This window comes from Podarcis melisellensis (genome assembly GCF_964234715.1).
Source record: "Podarcis melisellensis genome assembly, chromosome: 2".
NCBI lineage: Eukaryota > Metazoa > Chordata > Lepidosauria > Squamata > Lacertidae > Podarcis > Podarcis melisellensis.
In genome coordinates this window covers 78,733,346-78,756,703 of record NC_138529.1, presented here as the reverse complement: position 1 = coordinate 78,756,703, position 23,358 = coordinate 78,733,346, and the positions used below count along the sequence as shown (strand labels likewise).

The window sequence follows — 23,358 nt, the reverse complement described above, 5'->3', positions numbered from 1 at the left end:
ATTTTCATGTCAAATAATGAGAAAGTATTTGGATGCTGGCAGAGGGAGGATTTGTTTCAATGATTCCCATTTTCTGAATGACTTTCTGTGGAGGACAGCCAGGTTTGGCCCCTTCTGCGCATGTGAAATGCACCTTTTAAAAGACTATGATTGGCCCTTTAGGTAGCCAATGCAGTCTCACCACACAGGCCCAACTAGAGGAGCAAGGCTGTCCTGTGCATGACAGCCCAGTGGGTAGGAAGAAGTCCAGCTGGTGCCAATGAGTGAAGACAACTGCAAGAACTAGGAAGTGAGGCAAAATATTCCAGTGTTGGCTAAGGAATATTGGTTGGAGACTGCAGCCTGGGAGGACAGGGACCAGGATTGGAAACAGGGGTTTCCTCCCAGAAAGACCACCCAGCCAGGGTCTTCCCTAGCAGAGCTGAGGAAAGGGTTTACCTTCTCCAAGGTGTCACAGGAAACGTCTTAACACTTTCCAATGCGATCTCAAGCTGGACCTCCAGCTAGAAGGTCAATTCGTACTCAGTCCCGGGGGACAGGACTGAATGGACTCCAAACAGAAAGGCGTTCAGACACCATGTTGTCCCACTAGTGGGAGCCAGCCTGCAACATCCCAAGCCTTGAGACATACTTAGCTTGTTCCAATGAGGCCACCATTGTTCACCCCTCGCCTGGAAATGCTTCTGACTCTGAAGGCCTCTGTGGGAAGAAGATTGGTTTGAACTGAAGGAGAAGCAGATCTAACACCACTAAATGACCTAACAACAATGGATGCTTGATTTACCTCGATTTCCTTTGATTCCAATCCTGTTCTGCTCAAGATAGCAGTCCCTTGGGATCTTTGAAGCTTCTGTGCTGTAACAGTACCCTAACAACCGATGTCTTTGAGCAAATCTGGGTTTCCTGCCCTTTTTTTGGGAACATTTTTTGGGCTAACCGTAGGTGGGACATGAATTAGAGGCACTTGGTATGCATCTGCCCACAACTACCCAACGTTTCCCAAACTTCAAGGGGGAAGAAGAATGGGAGGCACTAATGAAGACTAGCTAATTTTCTAGATAATTGTGCAGATCTATTCAACCTATTTCTTTTCTTTTTTACTTTGCACTTGAAGGAGAGGGAATAGGTAGCTTTCCTATCTTTGCTTCATAATACTAAGAAGAGAAAGGAAACCTATTGAAGAAGCCACTATCTTCTGCCAAAAGGGAAGACAATGTAGCACAATTAAGGAGTGGAGTGAACAAATTGCCTCTTGTTAGGAATTACATGTTCTCAAAAACTGTTGAGTGGGTTTATACCTCCTGATTGTTTTCCCTGCAGACAACCGCCTCCTCCACAGTGACATATTTCAAAGTACACCCTCTAACTGGGCTGCAGTTATTAATTGTGTTTGGGAATACAACAACATCTAAAACCCTGCAACAATGGCAACACAGTCTCTTCCTTTTATAGTTGCATGTCATCCACTGTTGTTTTTGCTTTTAACTACGGACTGGCATGTCTTACTGTTCCCTACACTTGAAGTATCTTCTGCAGTGACATCAGGCTGTTTCGGTGGTGTGTGTTAGGATCAGCACTGCTCAGCTCCTAATGATTTAGAATAGAGGTGGAGAACGTTTGGCCTTTCAGATGTTGTTGGAAACCAACTCTCATCAGCCCCAGCCACCATTGCCAGTGGATTATGGGAGCTGGAGTTCAACAACATCTTGGCAGGGGAGGAGGCACAGATTCCATATCCCTGATGCAGACGTTTGCACGTTCCACTGAGCTTAATGAAATTTGGAGCAGAATAGAACAACACTGGCTGGAGCTCTCTCACTGAATAATCCACATGCAAGCAGCCCTATAGCTAAATATGTGAATGCCATTGAATGGCACCATCAAATGCACTTTCTTTTAATCCAATCTATTTATCAAGGACATTCAAGGTGGGAAAACATAATGTTTCTGCATAGCAATTTAGCCATTATATTGAAGAGTCGGGAGACTTAAAAGCTTTGCTTTCACAGCTGCATCCATGCAGCTACATTGTGTGCACTCTGACCTGCATTTTTTTTTAAAAAAGCACCTCTGTTAGAATTAATTGCAGCAACATGACCCTGAAGTGTTTTATCAGTGTATGCAACTTAAATGTAAAGAACTACACTGCATTACACTGCATAATCAATATGTTGATTTTCCCTAAATATTTGGCGTGTAATAAGTATATTCTATACTGGTTTGACACTTGGTGGTCCACAGAAAACTTTCCCCTTAGACTGCACATGAACACCCTATATATAATATTTCCATTTTTTTTCAACAATATTCTTTTACATTCAAATCATTTTCAGTTTTTACACATTTGGGATTACTTGGATCCCTGGGCTTTCCCCCACCCCCCAGTTTCCATTTCTTTTATTCGTTCTATTACATCTAATTACATTTTTTAAATTCATTTTGTCTCCCTTTTTACCATATACATTATAAGTGTTATAACAATCCTGTTAATTTTTTTTTAATATCTACATTGGTCTTTAAGGTATTCTATATCCCCCCCCCCCCACTCTTGACTAAAATTTAATCATTTTGGTGTCTGGTCTTCATGGTCATCTTCGCCATTTTGGCATAAGCCATCATGAACATTCATTCAGCCAAATGCACCTAAATGAGTTGTGTTGTGACCTATCAGGTATTTGCATACCAACCCAGGAAAAATAAGTTTATTGGTGGCTTTTCTCCCATTGTGGAGATGCTGCAAAATTAAGTGGGATGTGGAATGATTTGTCCTGAGCTCTGCATGAAGCAGGTTTATCTTCAATCCCAAACCCTTGAACGTTCCTCCTCTCTGGCAGCCACATCGACTGTCAACTGTGACCATCGGAAAAGGCGCTGCATGAGATATGCTGGAAGGCAGTTACATTTGCTTTATTTTCAGCAATAATTATATATATATATATATATATATATATATATATATATATATATATATACACTTTAACCTATGTTCCAAGCAGTTTTCCATGCAAATAAATGTTTTCTATGCAAACCGTAGCTTTTTATGCAAAGAAATGCATCACGAGGATGATTTTATTACTGAAAATGGCTAAATCTGAGGCAATAGCCCTATAGGAGGGACATCGCAGAAGAGGCAGTGTATAAGACACAGAGAATAATGGACATTGTCAGGAAACATGGGCAAACGTGTGTTCTTTTTATAGGAATTGTCATTGCTTAAAAATAGTTTGAGAATCCCTCAAGTAACATTTACCAGGCCAATCCCCTTTCCACAGGGCTAAGAAAGAGACTTTGTGGATCTGCTGTTGTACATTCTCATAAAAGAGGCTACCAGAGGAAAAACTCATAATGTTCCTTTCATTTCTATTTGTGTTTTCCCTCTGGGACTTCCTTGATAATGCAAGCAGGGCCTTTCATACTTAATTGGCACATGACACCGACAATTTCAAGAAATTCCATCGGTCCTTTCTGTATCTTCTTTAGTCCTATCCCTAAGCTAGGAGGGAACCAGCTTGAAAAGGTTTCTGTCGCTTTTGTTCCATGGAATGCCCAGGCTTATTCATTTTCTATAACAAACCCCATAAATGCTCCCATTGTTCAGTACAAGCCTATTGGACAGGATTGTTTTTGTAATGATATTATTATAATTAATGCTCACATTGCTGCAGATATGTGAACATAAGAATGCAAGAACCTGAGAAGAATCCTGCTGGATCTGACAAGAGACCTTTCTAGTCCCAGAGTGGCCAACCAGATGTCTATGTTTATCCCCAGAAGTGGAACATGAGGACAATAGCACTCTCCTGCTCTAGTAGCCCAGCATGTGGTAGCAGAGGTAGGAGAGCATAGTCATCATGACTAGCACATGCATGCATACAATTGACTCTTCTAAAGTCTTGAGTGCTTCTATTTAAAGCAAGCTAAAAGAAAACAGGGACTTGTCAGCATACTGAACTACTGAGCCAGCTTAACATCTACAAGGTAAATATCATTCTAGTCTCCCAGCATACACATACATAGCTGATACTCAGTCCTGGTTACTCCATACTGCTCTATGCCTGAAATCTTCTAAAGCAGGCACCCCCAAACTCGGCCCTCCAGATGTTTTGGAACTACAGTTCCCATCATCCCTAGCTAACAGGACCAGTGGTCAGGGATGATGGGAATTGTAGTCCTGAAACATCTGGAGGGCAAAGTTTGGGGATGCCTGTTCTAAAGTGCAAAGATCAGAACCAGCTAGGTCACGAGAATTGCAAACTTCGCTCTGCAGGAAACATATATTGTGCAAAGGGACCCCTCACTGTTTTCTGAGTGCAAGATCACTTCTCTTCACAATTAATTTGATCCTAACTATCTCACACTTATATCCTATTCTGGCACGTTTCAGATTTAGGAAGAAGTGTATAAAGGGTCATTTTGTAAAGCACCATATTCCTATCTCTTCTATATATATATATATATATATTTGCTCCTTTATGTGCTCCTTTAGGCATTACTAAAAATAAGGTGCATCACTGAGCTAATAACATTTCAATATTCTGTCAGGTTTCCCCTTCCCCTAACAGTGAACAGATCAGCTTACAATGAGTGAGGTTCCTTTGGGACACAGAGCATGGGAGACTCAGGATATTTTGGCAACTACTTATTTATTTGCAAATATTTGGGCTAAGCGTGTGTAATGGAACTAAACTACCAAGCACACTGGCTTTGTAGCACCCTGAGCTACAAAAATATTTCAGAGAAATATTATGGCAGGAGTAGGGACTGTGGCTCTCCAGATGTTGACAGATTACAACTTCCATCACCCCTGACCATTGGTCATGCTGGGTTAGGGGGATGGGAGCTGAAGTCCAGCAACATCTGGTGGGCCACCCCCCCCAAAAAAACCCTGCCAGGTATTATGGATTAAGCAAGCAAAAACTATCTGCAAGAACTGCAGGTATAGAGGGAGCAAGTATATAGATATTCTTTCTAAGAAAAGTGTGGCTAGTGTTTGATTTCCTAGACCCAGACTAGAATGACACAAGTTTTTAAAGTGTGTGAAGGATCACTGAATAAGGCTGTGATCCTAACTAACCACCTGAAAGCCAACCCAAGGAATACAGTGGCACTTACTTCTTAGTAATCATGGATATTATTATTATTATTATTATTATTATTATTATTATTATTATTATTATTAATTGAATTTATATACCGCCCTATATCCAGGGCGGTTCACAGAATAAAATCAAGATATAAAACCACAAAATACCAATAAAAATAAAAACAACCCAATAGTCCCCTCCCTCCACAAAAAACAACACATTTTAAAAGGGCATAGGATGTAAATTGGATCAACCATAGGCCGGGTTAAAAAAGAATGTTTTTACCTGGCGCCTAAAGGTATATAATGAAGGCGCCAGGCGAACTTCCCTGGAGAGAGCATTCTACAGACAAGGAGCCACTGCAGAAAAGGCCTGTTCTTGTGTTGCCATCCTCCGAACCTCTGGAGGCGGAGGCAGACGAAGAAGGGCCTCAGAAGATGATCTCAGGGACCGGGTAGGTTCATATGGAAAGAGGTGTACACAAGAGAAGATCAGTCTGCAAGAAAAGTAAATCATACTGGCTGTCCCTTAAAATTGTTTGCAGGCAGCTACCTTATGCAAGGTCCATACTCTTAGTCCAAGCCAGTACAGTGGTACCTTGAGTTACAGGCGCTTCAGGTTACAGACACTTCAGGTTACAAACTCTAACCTGGAAGTAGTACCCAGGGTTAAGAACTTTGCTTCAGGATGAGAACAGAAATCGCGTGTCGGCAGCACAGCAGCAGCGGGAAGCCCCATTAGCTAAAGTGGTGCTTCAGGTTAAGAACAGTTTCAGGTTAAGAACGGACCTCCAGAACGAATTAAGTTCTTAACCCGAGGTACCACTGTATTGTCCACTCTGCTAGCCTTGGGTCTTTCACATTACCTGATATTTTTGACTGCAACTGCTAGGGATTGAGCCTGGGAATTCCTGTGTGGAAAGCATGCGCTCTGCCACTGAGGTATGTTGACGCAATACTAATATGACATCATTGCGAGGGGAAACTGGCATAAAATGGAAGTGGAGAGCATGCGTTGCTATGGGAACTTTATATTGAAAAGCATTTCCCCTCACAATTTTTATACTTCAGAACATGAAAACAGCTTTAGTTTCCTGTGGTGGTGACGTTCTTGTCATTATCCACAGTGACATATCCATATGGGGGGTGGGGGGAGAGGGTGGAAAAATAGCCCTGCATTGTCCTCTACAGCGATTAAAAGCTGAGCGTAACACGTTGCCTTTTGTTATGGGTTTAACTTTGCTTCATAGTAATTTTGTCTGGTCAGTCCACAGATGAATGAGAAAAAATAACACTTTGGTTGTTCAGAGACTCTGTGTCATGAGAAAAAAAATCTGTAACTTCCAGATGGTTTTCTTAGTGTAACCAAAAGATAATATTTGAGTCTCTGGGGAGGCCTGTAAATAGCCAGCCTGATATTTCACAGGATCATTCTATCTGTCCTGTTATGTTTATAGTAACATACCAAAATCCTAGTGTTCAATGACACTAGTTCTGTCATGATGGAACCTGTGTGCATGTGTGTCACTGGCTTCAGTTCAACCCTAATATTTCAAATGAGGATTTGTGAAAATAAGCTATTCCCTTAATATAGTCCCTTAGTGCTTCAGCGAGAAAGCTGCCTTTAAGAAATGCAGAGTAACCTATCTACTTTCCAAGAAATATTTCCCAAGAAATATCTATTTCCCACACTTATTTGGGGAGTACATCTCATTAGACCCAGGGCAGTTTCCCTACAGTGAACAGGAACACGCTGTATGGCTGGAATATTTATTTGAGAGCAAGTCCTGTTTACAAACATGCTTAGGATCCTCTGGCCTGATTACCTTCAGATGATGGGAAGTTGATGTATTCTTGGTACTCCCACTTCCTGCATTTCCATTGTACAGTCTGAAGAGGAGCCCAAGCAGGTGTGCATGATGGGACAAGCCCACCGCTGTCTTCTGTACCTGGTTGTCATAGTGATGCACACCTGTGAGTCTCTCACAGACGCTCAAGGATGCACAGCCATTCATGAACTCAGCAGGGCATTGGGAAGAGAACAAAAGGAAGCCATCTGCAAACTCACTCATGGTTGCCATATCTTGCAATAAATTTGGTGCATCGTTGATGGTAGAAATGTCAGTTGGTAGAAATGTCAGATGGTAGAAATGTCAGTCTTCTGGGCATTGTCGACCAGAAGGTGCTAAAGAAGGATAGAACATTTTTCATGTATGCAACAACAGCAGCAAGGATACTTCTCGCTAAGAACTGGAAAACTCAAGATCTACCCACACTGGAAGATTGGCAGATGCAACTGATGGACTATATGCAACTGGCGGAGATGACTGGCAGAATCCGAGACCTGGGAGAAGAAAGGATCGAAGAAGATTGGAAGAAATTCAAGATTTATCTACAGAAGCATTGTGATTTAGTGGAATGTTAAGAAGGATGCTTGGTTATAAATAATTGGCCATCACTAAATTGGATCAGGATTTGATGATAAGAGAGATTAAGAGAAACAAAATTTGTAGGAGAATTACTTCATTGTATTTAAATAAGTGGTTATAAAATTGAAAATAAGATGATAATTTGCTTGACAAAAACTTATTAATGATGTAAGTGGGAGCGGGGGATGTGAGGAAGTCTAAAGATGTTATGAAATTTTGTAAAAACAAAATAACGCTGTTTATTATTTTTGTATTTCTTTTATTAAAAACTTCAATAAATATTTTTTTTTAAAAAAAGAAATGACAGTTGATGCAAGGTTTCTGGAATTTAATTTTGACAGATAAATATTACTAAAGAAACTAGTGTTTGCGGTCCAAAATTAATGCTACTGGATATTTTTGATGATGTTGTTGTTTAGTCGTTAAGTCGTGTCCGACTCTTCGTGACCGCATGGACCAGAGCACGCCAGTCCCTCCTGTCTTCTACTGCCTCCCGCAGTTTAGTCAAACTCATGCTGGTAGCTTCGAGACCACTATCCAACCATCTCGTCCTCTGTCCTCTGTCGTCCCCTTCTCCTTGTGCCCTCCATCTTTCCCAACATCAGGGTCTTATTTTTGATTATATCAATGTAAATATATTGTCAAAACAATTGGTTTTAATTATGATATTGGCAGCATGAATAGTAATCCAGAATGCGGCAGCTAGACTGGTGACTGGGAGTGGTCACCGAGACCATATAACACCGGTCCTGAAAGACCTACATTGGCTCCCAGTACGTTTCCGAGCACAATTCAAAGTGTTGGTGTTGACCTTTAAACCCCTAAACGACCTCGGCCCAGTATACCTGAAGGAGCATCTCCACCCCCATTGTTCTGCCCGGACACTGAGGTCCAGCACCAAGGGCCTTCTGGCGATTCCCTCCTTGCAAGAAGTAAGGTTACAGGGAACTAGGCAGAGGGCCTTCTCGGTAGTGGCACCCGCTCTGTGGAACGCCCTCCCATCAAATGTCAAGGAAATAAACAACTACCTGAATTTTAGAAGACATCTGAAGGCAGCCCTGTTTAGGGAAGTTTTAAAGTTTGATGTTTTATCAAACATCATCATTATTAATAATATTCTGTTGGGAGCTGCCAAGAGTGGGTGGGGTGTGTGTGTGTGTTTGTATGTATGAAATTATGTAATTGCAATGCAATGGAAAACAGCCCAAAATTGATCTTCATAGTCCATTTCAGCTCCCAAAAGCTCTCAGCTAAAGGTCTTTCCAAGCCCAGCTTCCTGATTTCCTTCTAATATGAAATACCTGGGGCATTATCTATGCATATGATGCTGCCATGGAAAAGGAACCAGGTTCCTGATCCCTGGATCACCTCTTTTCAAAGCTAGTTTTTACTTTCTAAAGGACCATGGGAACTAAAATAGCGGTATAGAGCCTTGTTCTTGTTTGTAGCTTTATAAATAGCATGTGTTATACAATTTCTGTTTGTAAAACCTTTTAAAATATAGGAGACCAGTTCAAGGTTGCATTAAACCTTTTACAGAATACGTTCAGTTTTATTCAACCTAGCACATAGCTCAAGGATAATACTCTAGTGCTCTTCCTAAGCACACAAAACCCACCAGAGCTTTCTGTTCATTTCAGTGGAGGGTGCATATCTCTCTGAGCATGCAGAAGAACTACCCGTTTCATGTGAAGGCAATGCAGCTGTTCACCTGTGGATAATGCACAGCTACGTGAAATTACTTTATCCTCACCCTGCTTAAAAGGATCGTTTTTCCTGTAAAATCCATTGAAGCAGACAGAACTGGAAGGACCATATAACTTAGCGCTAGATACTTTGTTTACACAAAGTCCCTAGATTAGTGATTAGTTTCAGTTGCAATGGATGTTGGGCACAAGGACTCAAAATATCTCTTGTCTCTAACCACGGAGAACTGTTACCATTCAGAGCAAGCGGAACTGGGCTGGCTGGATGAACAATGTGGCTGGCTCTACTGCAGATGACGTCCTTTGGTGTCCTGCTCAAGGCCCTGACCACTAGAGGTCACTGAGGAAGCCAGAATCACTAGGTGTTTTCATAGTTATTCACCATAAAGGCATTTAACAATTAAAGTATTTTCCTTAGGGGACTCACCTGTTTGGCTTTGGTTCTGTTCCATTCGAAACCTGCCCAGAGGACCTTATGGTGAAGGGCAGGTAAAAAAAAAAAGGTATTTTAAATGAATTAATGAATAAAATTCATCCCAAATGAACCACTGCTGTCAATGCCACCTACCGAACAGCAGGAACCTCTGGAAATGCGTTTGAATATGCAGATAAAGTAAGAACATGGGATGAAATATTTTTACTTTGAAATCCACCTAGTCTAGAAGACATCAAATATTTAAACCTGCTATGCTATTTTATTTAGGAAATGTAACAGCCAGAACTCTGCAGCCAATCAATACATAATAAGAAATATTGTTTCTGCCTAATAAATTGGTTTCAAGTCACAACTCATTGTCTTATGGATACATCTCTCTGAGTCTATTCCTGGCTATGTGACAAATAAATTGCAGTTTTTGTCACTCATCTATTAAATGATCTATTATTTGTGTTTAATAAGCATATGGGATTTAAACTTCACTGGGATGCACACCAGAGATATACTTCGGTTAACTCTGATACACAAGAGGCATATGCCCCACCCTCACAAAATTGCCTAAGAGCATGCTGAACATCTGATAAGTGATGACTGATAAGACCACTTCAAAAGTTAGCAGTGATACAGGCCAAAACAAAATTGGCCTCCAGATTGAAAACACAAATAAAGCTTGTATTTAAGTGATCAATGAATGATCTTGATTCATTAATTAGATAAATTTATACCCTGCCCTTCAAATAAATTCCCAGCGAGGCTAACAATACATAATAAAGGATACATATCTTGGGGAGGGGGAAATATTTCAAACACATTTCCATCTCCAATTGAGGTGATCTTCTAGGGGAGAATGTTGTAGCCTCTCCTGTGATAGATACTGAAAATGACAGCATCTCAGGATGGTCAGTGTTTCTGATAGTAATAGATGCATGCCACAGGACAGAACTACATTGTATCTTGGCAAATATCCCTTCGCAAATGCACATTTCCTGATATAATGCAGGAGAAGATCAGCAGGTGAGAGAGAAGGCTACTTAACCCTGTAAATACTCAGCAATGGAAAGCCAGTGTGCTGCTGTGGTTAGACTACTGGACTGAGGGAGATCCTAGTTCAAATCTACACTCAGCCATGAAGCTTAAGAGAACTGGGTCAGTCATTCAGCTTGTATTACCTTACAGTGCTGATGCGAGGATAAAATGGGAGTGCTGAGGTAGGGGACTATGTATGCCTCCCTGAACCGCTTGGTGCAATAAATTGAATAAATTATCCTTAACAAATATCCTCAAGGCCATTTTCTACCCTAGCCGAGTTTACTTCCAAGACTGATGACCATCACTACCTTTTGTGGGCTCACATGCCATTGTTTAACTATGTACTATGTAAATACATACTTTCTTTTAATTGTCCTGAATCTTCCACATTCGGTCTCATTGGATGTCGCAGGTCCCAAACCAGTCCTTGGGGGACTGCACTTCATACATCTCTCCATTCAGAGAATTGTCCATTTATTTCTAGTCTCTGCTTCCTGCTCCTTAGCCTATTCCTGATCCACAAGATGACTTCTCTTATTCCATGACCACTAAGCTTACTCAGGGGTCTGCCATGAGGTACGTTGTCAAAAGCTTTTTGAAAGTCTGAATTCACCGTGTCAACTGGATCATCACTATCTATAGCCTTGTTGACACTCTCAACATGAGACAGGTTGGCTCTGCTTTAGCAAGGCCCGTTCTTCTGTATGCCTTGATTATGTCACCTTAATCATAGTTTTCACAGGTTTTCCTGGGGCAGATGTTAGGTTAACCAGCCTATAATTTCCCAGATCCTCACTGGATTCATTTTCTTTAAAAATGGTGTTTCATTGGAAAGCATGAACTGGAAAGCAGCCATTGCAAATGTCACCTACACCCACACAAGCATTACAGAGGAAACATAGTGGTTAGAAACCCCCATGTTTCATTTGCAATGTACCATTTTGCTCCCCAGTCACATGCAGTGGACCCCATGAAAGCACTTGCTGCCTGTGCACCACTGGCATGGAGATACCATATGCAACGGCAGTGACCATATATGTGATAGGTTTTCAGATGTTGGCACCACCATATGGAAGTGCTATATGTTTGCTTGCTTCCACATGTAAGCCATAACATTTAAAATGCCTCTTAAAGGAGAGCAATATAAGAAAGCACATGAAGGCTGTTTTTTAGGCTGGATAATGAATATATATGACTTCATTATGTAATCCACTCGCTTGGCATCTCTTGAGGAGCCTTTTGGGTTCCTATTAGTTATAACAGCCCATCCAACATATTGGTTGAAGGAGTTATATATGTAAAGTCCTATGATTCATACATCAGACTGAAATTAATTTTAGCAAGGAATATTATAAGCTTTTAGTTATTTTTAGCATCTTATACAGAAACTCGAAAAACTTTTGCATAAAACAGAAATAGACACAGTGAACTTTGGAATTAGAGGCTCAGAACTAGAATCAGAAACAGTCATCACTTTCTGAGAGCAGCAGTGCTGAGAAGGAAGACAGAATTGCAGCGAACCACACATGAAACCCTAGGTATGTATGAAAACATCCATGTGGGTTTTCAGGCAGACAAAGAGAAGGCAACAATAATACAGGTGAATAAATGTACATTTTATTTCCTTGTGAAAACCAAGGCCCGAAAATATTCCAGCCAATGCAAAAATAAAATGCTATATTGCCATTCATCAAAATTACAGGAAGTTGGCTAAATTTTGCAGGATATGATACAGAAATGCCCACCAGAATGTTTGCCCACTGGGAACAGGCAAGTTATTCAATAATTGACAAATTTATTTGTTTCTTGGAAAACAGATGGTTTGGGCATGTGTGCCCAATAGATGGTTTGGGCATGCCCAGTGAGGCTGGAGTAGGGAGCTGCCATTTTAGACAAGGATAGCATATATCATTGAAAAATAAAGATTGACAGTGCAATCCTTTGCATATCTAATCTGATGGAAGTAGTCCCAACAGAAAGGGAATGTTTGCAGGTTATTTATGACTCTTTTTGTTAGACTAAAAGTCACAGATCCTCCAAACAGAGCCTTATCTTTCTTTTCAGTGTTCCAATGATGCTTTTCTTACCTAAACCAGTCAAGTGGTTCAGGAGAACACAGCTGTGCAGACAAACAGGCTTCCAGACAGTGCACACTATATAAGTTGGATGAAAGCACCCACATTTATGTGGATTGAAAAAGGTAGCCTATGACTTCCAAGCATTTAATTTTCTCATTTAGCAAACTTTAACTATCAAAAATCTATAGGATTCTGGAGCAGCCTAAACAATTTTTTAAAGGTTCATATTAAATTATAAATAATAATGATAAATGATTTGGTCCTTAACAAGTTTCAGTGCACCAATTAACACCGCATTATCAAATACATCAATTATATTTCTTAACAAAGAAATCACCAGAATTTTCACACAGTTTAAAATAGCCATCTGTCGGATTAAACTTCAAGTTTTTCATTTAAAAAGAAGAAATAGTTTTCTATTTTGAAAAATAAAGCTGTGGTTGCCTAGGTAATGTTTTTTTTAAATTTTCAGAGAATATGTTCAGTGGATTCTTGCATTTCTTTTTCTTTTTTCTTTTACACAGAGAATGAATACCCTTGTTGTCACTTCCAGTCTTAGTCCTCATTTCAAACAGATTGGTTCAGATATTATTTGCTACCATTATTCATTTACCTTTATTTATTTCAAACCTTTTGCACCATACTCCTTGACAAACAGGTGGCATGTGTAGCAGTGTACAACCAGCAGTAATAACAACAGTTCAGATATTAAAACTAATTATCATGTTCAGAGAATGCTTAGTTGGACAATTATTTCATTTAGATAGATATAATGTTTAAAAATCTCTGGGCATGTTACATCTTTTCCTAATTCCTAACTTTCGTTTGCAAGGAAGGCATTTTGCAGATGAGGAACTAAGAGTGGGAGATGTAATTTCATCGCAGCCAGTCTGAGAAGCTATGGACTAATGAGGCTTTCCATCTACCAGTTAGAAGGGAGTCCCACTCTGGAATGTGTGTGTTGTGCATTCTGCCCTTCAGCTTCTCTCTCTAGAGAAAACACATAAGGAGCATAAGGAGAATTTGGGTTGCAAATTTTGCCCTGAGGCTAAACTACATGTTACTCTTATGTGTAGTGAGCAGCTACTACTACTATATTCTCTTTCCTGAATTAATTACAGGTATGTGGAATTGAATTGTTACTTGAGATCATAGCATATGGGAAGTGGGCACTTCTCTTTTCCAATCCAAGTCACAATCAAGCTATAGTTAGGTACTATAGTTAAGGGTGAGTGGGGGAATCAATCCGTATCATTGCATAAATGTCCAGGTTCCTTAGAAGCACATGCATCTGCCTATCTACATCTAAGCAGTGGATGGCAAGGTGGGGCGGTGGCACTGACCTGCCCTCCTGACAGCTGAGTTGCTGCTCTTTAGCAGGTGGGGTAGGGCAATGGGAAATTTGTAGTGGTGCAAACACACCAGCAGAACAGCTGGATTGGTCCCATTGGTGTGTTTGCACTGTGCCAACTCCCATGCTGCTTTATTCCCTCTCTTCTGCCCAGTAAACAAAAGTGATTCAGCTGCCAGGTCACCCAAGATCTTGTCCACTACTAATAGACAGATAGGTAATATGCAGAAGAAGGGCCCTGGCTGGATCAGTTCAAAAGCTCATCTATTCCAGAATCCTGTTTTCAGGATAAGTTGGAAGGGACCCTGAGGATCATCTAGTCCAACCCCCCACAATGTAGGAATATGTACCTGAGACCTTGGCATTATCAGCACCATGCTCTAGTCTAACCAACTGAGCTAGCCAGGTGCTGAGTGATGCCTGTGGCAAGCCCACAAGCCGGACCTGAGTGCAACAACCACTCTGCCCACCTATGATTAGCAGCACCTGATATTCTGAGGGATATTGCATTTGGCAGTGAAGGTAGAAGGGGGATGGAACAAATGGCAGTTGGGACCTGCCCAAGACACTTTGCTGCCTGAGGCAAAAGAGCAAACGGTGCTCCCTTTCCCCCAGTCAAGGTGCATAGCAACCACGGCTGGCCAAGATATTTCAGCACCTGATGCCCCAAGTCCCATAAGGAAATCCCACAAGCAATAAGAATGCAATATTAAATCTCAATTTACTGCCCTTTCGTGACACCCCAAATTAGCCGCCGGAGGCGGTGCCCTCATTCTGGCTGAAGCGCAGCAAGCGGCGACCCATGGATGTGCGGACCCCGCTCCCTTTTGATTCGCAGCGTTTATGTTAAATAACCGGCTGAAGGGATTCCCTTCAAGGGAAAGAGGAGGTCTCCCTCGGGGTGTGGAAACCACAGCCGTATCCGAGCAGCTTCTCCCTCCTTCCCTCCCTGCAGGCGCAGAAGTCATGGGGTGTTCCCACAGCTTGGGATACACGACTCCTTCCTCTCTCTTGCTTATTCATTTTTTCCCGTCGTGTGCACCGAACGAAACGCGACGTGAAATAAAGAAATAACAGGCCCGGAGAAGCTGCAGGTGGTTTTCTAACAATTTATGAGGAAGGAGGAAGCTCCCAATCGCAAATAGGGCTGTGCCTAACCAAGTCCCCAGAGGGGAGAGCTTGCATCAGGCAGGGGAAACCACGCCGCGAAGAGCACAACAATCATATGGAAACATCCCGCGTCCTCCTCCTCCCGACTTCACCCCGCCATTTTTTCCAGTCTGTCCCCAATCCCCCAGCCCCAATCCCCTGTTGCCTTTCCACTCGCAGGACTAAACCCGCGCCTTGGCATCGCCTGCTCGTCACGACCCGCCCTCTCCAGGCCTCCCTCAGCTCCGCGCGGTGGCCGCTTCAGCCCAGACGCGTGCGCGCGCGCACACACGCACGCACGCCCTCACCCCCCCATTGCCCCCATGGCTTTACAGCCCCACGGGAGGGCAAGGGTCAGCACGGGCTGCGGCTCGGGCAGAGGGCATGCGCAAACAGTTGCCACCAGCGAACTGGAAGCGAAGCGACAAGAAGGCTATTTTATAAGAAGGAGAAGCAGCGAAATAGGCAAGCGCGCTGTGGGGAGAGGGAGGCGGGGTGTGTGTGTGTGTGCCGTCGGGACGTGCTCTCCGCCGCTGAGGAGGGGGAGCCGAGCCGGCGCTCTCCTCATTCCCCGGTGGCACGAGGCGGGTCTAGCAGGGGGCCACCTCCTCCCAGCCCTTCTCATTGGCTGCTCGGCGATGCCCGTGGCTCCCGGCCCGTCCGTTAAATGGGACGCTGATTAGAGAGCAGTTTCCATTGACAAAAGCGCCGAGGGGGGGAAAGAGGAAAAGAGGACGCGCTCGAGGGGCGCACGGGCAAGCGCGGGCCGAGGTTTCCTGCACGCTGGCTTGGGCGAGGCGGCAGCAAGGGAGAGAGCAGCCGCGCTCTTTCGCCTGAGGTGGATTATTCTTGTTTCTTTTCCTCAGCGCCTGGCCGGTGGCTCGCCGGAGCTCTCCCCTGAGACGACGTTGGGACGTCGCCGCGAAGCCGAGAGGATCCCCGGCGGAGGGGGCTGCGAGAGGACGAGGCTGCCCGGCGGAGGGGAGGCGGGGGCTGCAGAGCCCGGCCTGTGAGGGCGGCGGCGGCGGCGGGCGCGCGTCTTGCAGGGGCTCCATGACTGGGAACGGAAGAATCGAGCCGTCCCTCTGCCACCCTCCCGCCCCCAACCTCCATGGGCGGCAGTGAAGATGGGGGCCCCCTCTCCTCCTGGTAAGTCACCCCCTCCGCGCGAGGAGCCTGTCTTGTTGTTAGCTCTGCCTGCCTGCCTGCCTTCTCTCCCTTCCCGGGCTGCGCAGGTGAGCAGCTCCATTGTGCAGCCGAGGCACCTGCTTCCTCCAGCCGCCCGCCGCCGCCGCCACCCTCTTCTTTGGCGTGGTCTGGCACTTGACGTCGGTCGCCGCCTGCTTTACAAGGGACGCCGCCGCCGCCGCAGCCCCTCGCCTCCCCCTCAGCCCGGCTCGCTGCGGCTGCCTCGATTGTGCCCCCGCGCTATTATCTAAGCGGCGGCTTCTCTCGCAGAGCTGGGCAGGGCGAAAGACCAGCCCCGTCCTCGGGCTCATTTGACGACGGCGACGCTGCCTGTCTTTTTACCGCTCGAAGCTTGCGGCGAGCGGCAGGTCCGGTCGGGGCTTCCCGCTGGGCGAGCTTCGCCTCGCCTGCTCGCATCCCGCCCTCCTCTCCCATTTTCCAGCCTCAATATGGCTTTCCACCGAGGAGCTGCAGTATGACTGAAGTGGGCAAAAGGGGGCGGGGGAGGCGGAAGCCCGGGGTGAGGTGAGAGCGCGTGAGCGGCCCAGGGGGGTCTCGAAGGCTCTGCGTGGGCGCGTCGCGGCGGAGGGAGAGGCGAGAGGGGAAGCCCGGCTGGAGACTTTGGGCAGAGGGGGGCGGGGATGGCGGGGGGAAGCTGGGCGACGGAGACTGCGCTCTGCTCTTTAAAGGGACGGATAACGTGGAGTTGCAGAAGCGTCTGAGCGGCTCGTGGCTGAAAGGCACTGGCTAGGATTTGGGGGCGGGGGGGGGGCGAGGTTGGAACCGGGATCCTGGCTAAGGAAAGGGGTGAGCCATTGATTCGAGTTGCCTGGGAGGGACCTGCAGTTGGAGTCAACACTAGCAAAATTCCTCGGAGAGTCCCTGTCTCTCCATCATTCTGCCTCTCGGGAGCGTTTGCATTTGATGCTCCTTCCAGCGCTCCCCACGCCCTCGAGCGTGGAGAGAGGCTGTCAGGAGATCCTCTCCGGAGTTGCGCCCTGCGTGTCTGGCTGGGGGGCGGCGGCGGCGGCGATTCCCCCCTTGCAGGTGTCCGCCTCCTCCTCCTGGTCCCTCGCCAGGTGGGGCCCGCAGCCTCCTCACCGCGCTCTTTCTCTCTTTCGCCTGGCAGGTGGCTGGGCTGAGCTTCCCCGGAAGGATGCACCGTGATGACTCCCACCGAGCGGCGGCGGCACGAGCACCGTCCACGGCCGCGGCGGCCCCGCCACCTCCTTCTCCTCTAGCGGCAGCTGCCGAGAGCTCAGCTGTAATGGAAACTGGGGGCGAGGCCAGGACAGCACCTCCGCGGCGGGCAGGCGAGGTTGGAGCTGCTGTCGCTGCAGAACGCGCCGGCTTCCCAGCGCCTGCCGCGGCTGCTGCCTTCGCTCCTGCGGGTGGAAAGGGTATGAATATTGATGGAGCAGGCGGCGGCGGCGGCGCGTCGGGCATGGACCCTGCTGCAGTGCCGCGAGGAGGCCGGCCCGCGGCCCCCGCCCCTTTCCTGCGAGTGCCTTACGCCAAGGATCCCAAAGCAGCCCACCAGCGCTTCCTGCGGAGGAGCGTGGTGGACTCCGACCAGGAGGAGCCCACCTTCGAGCCTCCCGAGCCGCAGCAGCCGCAGCAGAAGAAGATCATCCTCTTCTCCAAAACCAGGAGGATCATCGCCGAGAGGGTGAAAGCAGGGCAGAGGCCGGTGGTGGAAGAGGCGCAGCCCGGGGAGCAGCCCGCCGAGCCGGCCAAAGCGGCCGCCGCCCCGGAGGGTCTTCCTAGTTCAGCAGCGGTAGCAGCAGCAGCCGAGGAGCCGAAGGAGAGGAGCGGCAAGGAGGATGCGGAGAAGAAAGAGGCGGCGGAATCTCTCAAGGAGCAGAGCAAGTCCAAGAAAGAGGAGGCGGAGGAGGAGGAGGAAGAGGCCGACATGAAGGCGGTGGCCACCTCCCCCGATGGCAGGTTTCTAAAGTTTGATATCGAGCTCGGAAGAGGGTCTTTCAAAACAGTCTACAAGGGACTGGACACGGAAACCTGGGTGGAAGTGGCTTGGTGCGAACTCCAGGTAAGTGGCAAGAACTTATCTGAATGACTTTGGGGGGGGGGGAGGTGTGTGCTTAAATGCCCTGTAAGCTGAGGACAGGGTGCAGGACAGTGTCATCTAAAAAAGCTTTGTTGGAATCGTCTCTACAGCTTATCTTGTTCCTGGGCTAACTATAGCTCCCGTGTTTTCATTGGTTCCGGCCCTTCCCCCACATCATATGCATGCACACTCCTCCCAGGTTTAACTCTCTCAGCCCTGTGATTTGCCAAGGGCAAGGTGCCTCTAGTGTAAACTAGAATTTAAAAAAATAAGCAGCTCAGCAAATGTCAAGAAGGGCCTTCCTGGACCAGCTGCATTGTAGGCTACTAGAGTCTGAACTAAATATTCCACAAAGTGTAGCACTTAATCACAGCAAAATACTTTTAATTTGTCTTGGAAGAATGTACAGTAATTGCTTGAAGCAGTTGTGTTACAACGCTTGTGTGAGTGTTAAAGGCACCACAGGACTGTTTCTTGGTTTTACAGTGGCAGGCTTTGTCTTACTTTACTTGTAGACAATACCACAGGCAGGGTTATTCTATGGAGTTTGAATAAGAAGCAAATTCCATTGGGTCCAATAGGTTTTACTCTGAAGGAAGTTTGCATAGGTGATTACTTACGGTGGGAGTAATCCCAGATGGCCATAGGATTGTACTGTTTATTATGAAGGTCTTTTAAATGTCCTGAATGAATTGGAAAAATGGAAATATTAATGTTACTTTGGCTCAATATGAGCATTTATCTAACCGCAGGATCTGATTTGTTATTAAACACAGTAGTGTCATCTGTTCCCTCCTTCTAAAAAAGACTTTCTGTTTAACTTAAAAAGGGAATCATAACTGTGGCTAACATTTATTTGGCAAAAGTCACGTAAATTATATGGCAGGATACTGAAATGACTTTTTGAACCTCACTTCCCTTTCTAAAACAGAATAGACTTTCCCCTTTTTGCTCTATGTCTTTATTCATAATAGACCTTTATCTTCTCTACCACACATGCTCAAGTGAGAAAAAGCATCTGTGATCTTTTCAGTCCACTTCTCTTTTCCCTTCTCTGTTTCTGTTGCATATTATATTTATGATGTGGCTGTGGGAATTGGTCATATTTCACGTTTTTGTTTTGTTTGTGAAGCTGTTTTGCAGAAATAGTCTTCATGGGGTCTTGGAACAATGGTTGATTAATAGGACAAAATAGCTGCTTCAAATACCTTTGCAAAGTTGCAGCCAACAAGGAATGCATACTTTTCATTAAACTATGATAGGATGATGACTGGTTGTTACCTCTTTCTAATCACTTAGTATATTCTGTATTCTGTGATATTTCATGCAGCAGACCTGTAATGTTGAATTATAAAATTGATGCTGACCAGCTTGTGTATGAGTATCAGAATGAGACCTTTTTTTCTTTTTTCTTTTTTAAAGACCCTTGGTTTGTAGGGGTCAGATTGTAAACTGAATCTAAAGTGTTATTTCCTGCAACATTAGACTTGATTGAGCTACTTATAATGGAACAAATTGCAATAATGTTGCAGCTTTTGTGCAACTGGAGACTAGTAGGAGAGCAAGCACATGAATTAGTAACAGAAGTAGATGCCATTGTTGAAAGAAAGCTATGTATATTTATAGGGTTGTATCCAACTGAGTTCTAGACCCACTGGAATGACTGAACTTAAGTCATGCCTATTAACTGCAGCTGATCTACTCTGAGTAGGACTAGCATTGGTTACCACCCCATGTATTGTTGGCTCTGCTTTATCACCAAAGTCTTAAGGCAGCATCCTGTATCCATTTTAGGCTTATGAGAGAGGGAGGAAGTATTATCAAATCCAGTTTAGCATTTAATCGTTCCAGTTACAAATACGAGTGCTATAATGTAGCTTGTCTGGAGTCAGTCATGACTTTGGTAGTTTTATAAAATCATCTGTTTAAAAATATTCCATAATAGCAGCCTATTATGTATTTGCAAATATTTAAACCTATGGCTATCCAGTTTAATAGAGTGCAACAAAGTTGCAATGTTAAAAAAAGAGAGGAAAACCCATCTCTTTCTTTGTTCACTTTTAAATCACATTATTCATAACTTCTATGTTATCTCAAGTAATCCCCCCCATTGTATTAAAAAGCCCCATCTTAATATTTCCTTAATTTTCAATACCCCTAATCATTTTGATCACCCTTTCTGTACCTTCTTTCTGTTAGGCAAATGACATCTTTAGGGGTTAAATCCATCCCCCAGGCACTCTACCTTCCCTGCCCCCACTTAGTATATCCCTGATCCCAACCACCAGGAGTTCCTTGCAGCAAATGAACCCTTTCTTGTACTACTCTAGTAAGGTGTGTTGTCCGCATTTTGAAAATATGAGTTGGCAAAGCTCATCTGAAAACAAGAAAATGAGTCTTTAGTGTCATCTGTCCTGTGGCATGCCACTAGAGATTCAGCTGGCACCTTCTGTTTTAAACTTTAAATGCCTGCTGAACACTTCTCCATGCTGCCAAGCTTATGTAAGCAATTACGAAAACACATTTCTGTAATGGTTGGTTAATGACATTTTGTTTAAAATTTTTACATTGTAAAAAAAGCACAACTTTTAAAATTGTATATAGTTTCTGTTGTGAACTGCTTTGTTTTTTTTAACGATCTAACAGTATATATGTATTTTGATAAAGATATTGTATCTGTAAACCCCAACAACTTGCAATTACCAGCTGCCCCCAGACTGCCAAATACACAATGGGGTTGCCTTACAACTATTGTTCAAAGCACCCCCCCTTTTTAAAAGGGTATATATTTTAGGCTGTATGTATGAAACGGGACGTGGGTGGCACTGTGGGTTAAGCCTCAGAGTCTAGGTCTTGCAGATCAGAAGGTTGTTGGTTCAAATCCCTGCGACGGGGTGAGCTCCTGTTGCTCTGTTCCTTCTCCTGCCCACCTAGCCTTTCGAAAGCACGTCAAGTGCAAGTAGATAAATAGGTACTGCTCCAGCGGGAAGGTAAACGGTGTTTCCGTGTGCTGCTCTGGTTCGCCAGAAGTGGCTTAGTCATGCTGGCCACATGACCCGGAAGCTGTACGCCGGCTCCCTCGGCCAGTAAAGCGAGATGAGCGCCCCAACCCCAGAGTCGTCCACGACTGGACCTAACTGTCAGGGGTCCCTTTACCTTTATGTATGAAACAGAGAGAAATCACTCAGTGTGGGAAACGCTATCTATCCTGTTGTGTATTGAATTGTGAATGTGCTAAGAGTTTCTTCACTTTGATTGGATGCCAAATATAAATATAAACTGACCAGGACTCTGCTGTCATCATCTGGGGCCCTTCTTGGTGTGCCTTATTCACAAAAGGTCCAGACCATGGCAACATGAGAATGGGCCTTTTCTGCAGCGGCTCTCCATTTGTGGAATGCTCTCACCAGGGAGGTTCACCTGGCACATTCATTATACATCTTTAGGTGCCAGGTGAAAACATTCCTCTTCAACCAGGCTTTTGGCTGATTAATATACTGTGGTAGGGTTCCCCAAACTTGGGTCTCCAGCTGTTGTTGCACCACATTCCTATCATTTCCATCATTCCTAGCTACCAGGACCAGTGGTCAGGGCTAATGGGAATTGCAGTCCAAAAACAGCAAGAGATCGAAGTTTGGGAAATCCTGTTCTCCAGTCTTTTAAATGTGTTTGTGCAAGAGGTGTTGTTGTTTTGTTTTAGTTATTTATTTTGTGCTTCTCTCCTGTGTCTTTAATCTTGTGGACGGGCCTGAGATCTTCGAATGAAGAGCGGTGTATAAATTTAAACAACAGTAATAATGGTAATAACAATAAATAATATCATGCTAAACCATAGTTTAGTTTGATGGGAATGAGCCTAGGTTACTCTTGGGTTCATACACTCACTCTTTGCTCCCATTTTTAGCTTAACTAAGAATTTGCTCCCATTTTTAGCTTAACTGTGGTTTGTCATTATATCCAAACCGGGAACTGTTGTTGGTTTTAAATATGGTTTAGCTGAACACGCTAGGGCAATCTTCCCAGCCTAGTCCTACCTGGCAATGCCAATGATTTTGTAAATCATGGTTTGAAGTTGGCAGCTCTGGAAGTTGAGAATAAAGCACTTGAGCTCCTGTGCTCATTCCTGTAGTAGTATCAAACGGTGGTTTAGTGTTATGTCCAAATGCAAGTCTTAGAGCCTGATAAGTGAAGTTCCAATAATGTAAAGGAGTGACAGTTACAGGATTGTATCCAATCTTAGCCCTACATTCAGAAGACCCTTTGAAATTAATGGTGATTGCTAACTTAATTCTGTTACCGGTAATTTCAGTGGGTCTTCTGAGAGTATATCTTAGTTGGCTACAACCAAGACTCTTTAAAAGGATTTTATTTCTGTGTTTACCAATCAGGGTACTTTTACAATTTTTTTAAAAAATAACTTAACGGTTATAATTCAGTAAGCTGAACAATCCCTCTACATACTAGAAAGTTGAATAATATTACTGAACTCATGTAGGAGGATGGAAAGACACTTCACAAAGTCAGTGATAGATCATCAGCATGTATCAAATGTCTATCCTCCTGTCTGGGGCCAGCACTAAGCTTTAACAGGCCCTCAGCATGGTGCCATGAGACCCCTGCTAAGCACTTCTGTTATCCCTGCCACAGTTTCTCTTACACACATTCTTACTGTTACAGATAGGTAGCCGTGTTGGTCTGCCATAGTCAAAACAAAAATTTTTTCCTTCCAGTAGCACCTTAAAGACCAACTAAGTTAGTTCTTGGTATGAGCTTTCGTGTGCATGCACACTTCTTCAGATACACGAAGAAGGTGTATCTGAAGAAGTGTGCATGCACACGAAAGC

The 23,358-nt window shown here is 44.5% G+C and overlaps 1 protein-coding gene and 1 long non-coding RNA gene across 2 annotated transcripts in view; one reads left to right on the top strand and one right to left on the bottom strand.

Moving 5' to 3' along the window:
- Positions 1-23,358, bottom strand: part of LOC309362668 — a 167,402-nt gene that overhangs the window by 89,234 nt on the left and 54,810 nt on the right. The window lies entirely within an intron of this gene.
- WNK2 (WNK lysine deficient protein kinase 2) overlaps positions 15,638-23,358 on the top strand; it is a 108,848-nt gene continuing 101,127 nt past the window's right edge. Inside the window, exons 1-2 of the mRNA XM_081898370.1 lie at positions 15,638-16,410; positions 17,579-18,496. Coding sequence (XP_081754496.1) covers positions 17,606-18,496 — 891 coding nt within the window. The 5' untranslated portion in view covers positions 15,638-16,410; positions 17,579-17,605. The remainder of the gene's footprint in view (positions 16,411-17,578; positions 18,497-23,358) is intronic.